The sequence below is a fragment of the Austrofundulus limnaeus genome, unplaced genomic scaffold, assembly GCF_001266775.1.
Source record: "Austrofundulus limnaeus strain Quisiro unplaced genomic scaffold, Austrofundulus_limnaeus-1.0 Scaffold1398, whole genome shotgun sequence".
Classification (NCBI taxonomy): Eukaryota; Metazoa; Chordata; class Actinopteri; order Cyprinodontiformes; family Rivulidae; genus Austrofundulus; species Austrofundulus limnaeus.
This window is the reverse complement of record NW_013953800.1, coordinates 60868-66622: the sequence shown is the minus strand read 5'-3', so window position 1 is coordinate 66622 and position 5755 is coordinate 60868. Positions and strand designations below refer to the sequence as shown.

At 43.6% G+C, this 5755-nt stretch overlaps 2 protein-coding genes across 3 annotated transcripts in view; one reads left to right on the top strand and one right to left on the bottom strand.

The window, feature by feature from the left end:
* The window catches only part of thap1 (THAP domain containing, apoptosis associated protein 1), a 4866-nt gene extending 1535 nt beyond the window's left edge, over positions 1 to 3331 (top strand). For both annotated transcript variants that reach the window (XM_014032220.1, XM_014032219.1), the window contains exons 2-3: positions 1319 to 1511; positions 2930 to 3331. In XM_014032220.1, coding sequence (XP_013887674.1) covers positions 1319 to 1511; positions 2930 to 3319 — 583 coding nt within the window. In that variant the 3' untranslated portion in view covers positions 3320 to 3331. The remainder of the gene's footprint in view (positions 1 to 1318; positions 1512 to 2929) is intronic.
* Positions 3332 to 3344: 13 nt separating this feature from the next.
* The window catches only part of LOC106535256 (uncharacterized), a 26411-nt gene continuing 24000 nt past the window's right edge, over positions 3345 to 5755 (bottom strand). Inside the window, exons 2-4 of the mRNA XM_014032217.1 lie at positions 3936 to 4567; positions 3661 to 3811; positions 3345 to 3505 (exon numbers count right to left, since the gene is read on the bottom strand). Of these exons, the coding sequence (XP_013887671.1) occupies positions 3357 to 3505; positions 3661 to 3811; positions 3936 to 4567 (932 nt within the window). The 3' untranslated portion in view covers positions 3345 to 3356. The remainder of the gene's footprint in view (positions 3506 to 3660; positions 3812 to 3935; positions 4568 to 5755) is intronic.

The window sequence follows — 5755 nt, the reverse complement described above, 5'->3', positions numbered from 1 at the left end:
TAAAATGTTTACTTTGTTTTGTGAGGTACCAGCTTCTAATCCGAAAAAGACAAACTTGTCCAGAAATTTTACCTCCTCAAATGTTGGAATTAGTGCCTAAAATACCAACCTGGAGATGTTAAATGTTATAATTCAATTCAGTTTATTTATATAGTGCCAAGTCACAACATACATTGTGTCAGGGCACTGTTATATACTGTTATACTGCTGTGCAGTATTTTTATAATGTAGTAATTACTGTAGAATGGCACTAAATTAAATGTATTGCCAGAGAAAATCCCAGCATTCAGTGACCTTATTAACAACATTATGAGCAGTGGGACTGGGTGATAAACATATGGCAGGCTGACCTGATTTATTAAATTCTGAGTATAAAACGTCCTTCTTGGCCACACATCAAATTTGGCTTAAATATTCACTCAGAATATGTATTTTTAACAGTGGTAAATGTATTTGTTATTGTGATCTGTAGCTTTCTGGATTGTGTATATTATTGTTAATTAATAAACTGGACACCATTATATGGTCAAGTTTTTATAGTCAATACCTATGTTTGTAATATTAAGAGGTCAAAATTATCTGTAGTCAGGAAATATGATATCAGGCCAGATTACTGTAAACCACATCAACATATTTAACGCAAGATTTACTAAAGGTTCATTTAAAGACACAAACAGCCAAAAACTGAAGCAGATTTTGAAGAGAGTTTTTCTAATGGAACTGAAACAACAACACATAATAATAATAATTATAATTATAATAATTATAATAAGTCTAAAAGTTGTACCCATGTTTTGCATGAGCTGAACATTTTGGCTTAAAAACAGCTAAAATAAAATCTGAAGAAGTTCGAAACCAAAACTGAAACCCATGGTGAGAATGACSACTCTTCCCCTAAAGCACTAAAGCACTAATAGGGGAACTAATTTCCTTATTAGTGCTTTAGGGCTTTTGCTATTTTTTAAATTCATTTTGTTCATGTGTGTGTCACTCCTACAAGGTCACATGTGTCAAACTCAAGGCCTGTGGACCAGATGTAGCCTGTAGGTGACTCCCATTTGGCCCACCAAGGGCACTAGGTGGCAACATTGTGTACATAGTAAATATTGTCTCATGTTGACCGTTCCATGTGTCAACTGGGATGTTTTATTGCTTTAGAATTAGGGGACGTAAATATTTGAGTTAGTGCTTTAGGGTTAGTGCAACTAATATTTAGRTTAGTGCTGCACACCACTGCTCAGCACCAACCAGACTGGATCAAACCCAACAGAACAATAAAAATATTAATTTTATGCGTTTTTGTTGTGGATCATCTCAGGTTCCCTCTGGCTCGTCCAGTTGTTTGTGGGAAGTGGGTCGCCGCCATGAGGAGGAACAACTTCATGCCGACGAAGTACAGCAACATCTGCTCGCAGCATTTCACCGCCGACTGCTTCAAGAGGGAGTGCAACAACCGCGTGCTGAAGGAGAACGCCGTGCCGTCGCTCTTCACCTTCAACCTCAGCATAAAGGTCAGAGGTCACACTCTTCTCTGGTCAGAGTCAGTGGTGAGCACAGATCCGCTAATAGCAGAACAAGCTCATTTAGCGGATTAGCTTTGTTTTTAGCTAACTTTGGAAACTGTAGTTTCTGCTAAATTATGTTCTGCTAGTTTAAAATCCACTAAAAGAAAAATCGCAAGTGTTAAATTTCTATTTTTAGTCTGTTTATCTCAAATTTAATAAAAAAATTATCTTCTTTTACAATTAGTGCTGGACGTGTCAGACACCGTTTGTTAGCATTTAGCATCTTTAGCTGTTAAACTTCAAACAGAGCGTCAAAAATAAATAAAATTAACAATTTTTAAACAATGAATACAAAAACTGTGTAAAATATTGCAGAGAAAGTATTTTTTTGTTTGACTAACTTCAAACTTTATGAAAGTACAAACTTAATCAGAGAAATGCTTTTATTCTGAAAGGATGAAACTGGAATTATCACAAGTTGGCTGTTCCCACAACCTGTCAGGCAGTAACCACAGTATAAAGGTCAGAGGTCAAACCTTGAAGGTCAGGGAAGGACCTTAACCCTCAATATAAAGGTCAGAGGTCAAACCTTGAAGGTCAGGGAAGGACCTTAACCCTCAATATAAAGGTCAGAGGTCACCTTGAAGGTCACGGAAGGACCTTCACCCTCAATATAAAGGTCAGAGGTCACCTTGAAGGTCACGGAAGGACCTTGACCCAAGGTCAGAGGTCACCTTGAAGGTCACGGAAGGACCTTCACCCTCAATATAAAGGTCAGAGGTCACCTTGAAGGTCACGGAAGGACCTTAACCCTCAATATAAAGGTCAGAGGTCACCTTGAAGGTCAGGGAAGGACCTTAACCCTCAATATAAAGGTCAGAGGTCACCTTGAAGGTCAGGGAAGGACCTTAACCCTCAGTATGACGGTCAGAGGTCAAACCTTGAAGGTCAGGGAAGGACCATAACCCTCAGTATGAAGGTCAGAGGTCAAACCTTGAAGGTCAGGGAAGGACCGTAACCCTCAGTATGAAGGTCAGAGGTCAAACCTTGAAGGTCAGGGAAAGACCGTAACCCTCAGTATGGTCAGAGGTCAAACCTTGAAGGTCAGAGAAGGACCGTAACCCTTTGTATGAAGGTCAGAGGCCAAACCTTGAAGGTCAGGGAAGGACCGTAACCCTTTGTATGAAGGTCAGAGGCCAAACCTTGAAGGTCATGGAAGGACCGTAACACTTAGTATGAAGGTCAGAGGTCAAACCTTGAAGGTCAGAGAAGGACCGTAACACTTTGTATGAAGGTCAGAGGTCAAACCTTGAAGGTCAGAGAAGGACCGTAACCCTCAGTATGAAGGTCAGAGGTCACATCCTAAGGGTCAGGGACAGAATTTGTTGAAACCTGTTTTGACTGGAACATTTTCTGTCCTGCAGTCAGACTCTTTGGAGGATCCGTTCTCAGGGATCCACTTCCCTCTCTCTCTGACCTCTGACCCTGTAGCGACAGCAGAGGAGGGGGAGCCTGAGAGGATCGATGCAGACGGCCGCAGTGACACGGCGGTGGTCTCCTGCGATCACAACTACACGGTGGAGGACTCTGCTCAGCAGAAGAAACGCATCGAGCAGCTGGAGGAGCACCTGGACCTCCTGAGGAAGAAGCTGAAGACCATGCAGCAGAAGTGTCGGCGCCAGGAGCGACAGCTGAAGAGGCTGAAGACCACCTGCCAGGTGCCCAGACCGGGCCGCGAGGCGGGGCCCACGTTCGCTGGAGAGTACGTGATCTTACCCAAACAGATGTACATCTCCCTGAGAGGCATCGAGTGATGACGAGACAACAGAGGTGGAGCTAGACTGAAGGATCCTAAAGGATCCTGACTCTAACCTGAAGAATCCTGAAAGGTCCTGAAGGACCCTGACCCAATCCTGAAGGATCCTGAAGGATCCTGACTCCAACCTGAAGGATCCTGAAAGATCCTGACCCCAACCTGAAGGATCCTGAAGGATCCTCACCCCAACCTGAAGGATCCTGAAAGATTCTGACCCCAACCTGAAGGATCCTGAAATATCCTGACCCTAACCTGAAGAATCCTGAAAGGTCCTGAAGGACCCTGACCCAATCCTGAAGGATCCTGACTCCAACCTGAAGGATCCTGAAGGATCCTCACCCCAACCTGAAGGATCCTGAAAGATCCTGACCCCAATCTGAAGAATCCTGAAAGGTCCTGAAGGACCCTGACTCCAACCTGAAGGATCCTGACCCCAACCTGAAGGATCCTGACCCCAACCTGAAGGATCCTGAAAGATCCTGACCCCAACCTGAAGGATCCTGAAAGGTCCTGAAGGACCCTGACCCAATCCGGAAGGATCCTGACTCCAACCTGAAGGATCCTGAAAGATCCCGACCCCAACCTGAAGGATCTTGAAAGATCCTGACCCCAACCTGAAGGATCCTGAAAGATCCTGACCCCAACCTGAAGGATCCTGAAAGATCCTGACCCCAACCTGAAGGATCCTGAAGGATCCTGACCCCAACCTGAAGGATCCTGAAATATCCTGACCCCAACCTGAAGAATCCTGAAAGGTCCTGAAGTACCCTGACCCAATCCTGAAGGATCGTGAAGGATCCTGACTCCAACCTGAAGGATCCTAAAAGCTCCTGACCCCAACCTGAAGGATCCTGAAGGATCCTGACCCCAATCTGAAGGATCCTGAAAGATCCTGAAGGACCCTGACCCAATCCTGAAGGATCCTGAAAGATCCCGACCCCAACCTGAAGGATCTTGAAGGACCCTGACCCAATCCTGAAGGATCCTGAAGGATCCTGACTCCAACCTGAAGAATCCTGAAGGATCTTGAAGGACCCTGACCCAATCCTGAAGGATCCTGAAGGATCCTCACCCCAACCTGAAGGATCCTGAAAGATTCTGACCCCAACCTGAAGAATCCTGAAAGGTCCTGAAGGATCCTGACTCCAACCTGAAGGATCTTGAAGGACGCTGACCCAATCCTGAAGGATCCTGAAGGATCCTGACTCCAACCTGAAGAATCCTGAAGGATCCTGAAGGATCCTGACTCAATCTTGAAGGATCCTGAATCCAACCTGAAAGACCTTGAACCCAACCTGAAGGATCCTGAAGGTTCCTGAGCCCAACCTGAAGGATCCTGACTCAATCTTGAAGGATCCTGGTCCTGTCTGCTGGAGCATCCAGGACTCTGGTGTCCTCAGCCAATCAGGGAAGCTGTTACTGCAGAGTGGAACCAGCAGCTCCAGCGGGCCGATTGTTTTCTGCAGAACTCAAACTAAATCACATTTCTGACAGCCTTCACTGTTTTATAAACCGGTCTTAGACCGGATGAGAACCTGGATCAGTTCTTCCATCACCTCCTCAGATCTTCACGTGATGTGGATTAAATCAAGACTTTTAGTTCCAGTCCAGGATTTGCCTCCAGAAACATTTTGTCTGGATTCTTCCAGGTTCTGGTTCAGACCAGAGCTCAATAATTTAAAGAGAACCACGTGTTCCTCATCAGAACTCCTGAGTCAAAACAGCAGGAAGTATAATTGATTTAGTCTGGTCCAGATCTGTTTGGACAGAGACATTTTCCTGGTTCTGGTTCTGTACATTAACACAGTCATTTAAGAACAAAACATGTCAGCAGAAGTATTTGAACAAATGAAAAAGTTGTAAATAAAATGTTTATTTCTAATACTTGTTGAAAAGTCTTTGTCAATAAGTCCTGATCTCTGTTTCTTTAACAGGACTTTACTGCAGCAGGTTACTGTTTGTTTCTGTCTCAAGTTCAGTCTAACAAGTTAAATGGGTTGAGATCAGGTGACACCCTTATTTTGTAGTCACATGACCAATTTAGTGGGAAAGATTTGCTCTTTGTAAGAAATTGTTCCAAATCGCGTGAAAATGACAGATTTCAGGTTGTACGTCATATTTTAAATTGTGTTGATAAATAAATTACAGAACTTTGTTTTTAATGTTCGTCATATTTGAAGCGGAGAGGAGCACCGAGCGGACTGACCGGAGTAATAACCGGTCAATCTGCCTGGTGGCATTAATCGTATTAATCATTAAGTGCCCAAAAGTAATCGATTAATGTTTTTCTGACGATTAATTGCACACGATAHGATTATGCCTAACCCTATTGTAGAGTGATGTTTAATCTATTCACGCACTTGTTTTAGTGAAGATTAAGTGCAATGAATTTATTCATTCATCCCTAAGAAATGTGAAATGCTGCTAAGTTGCA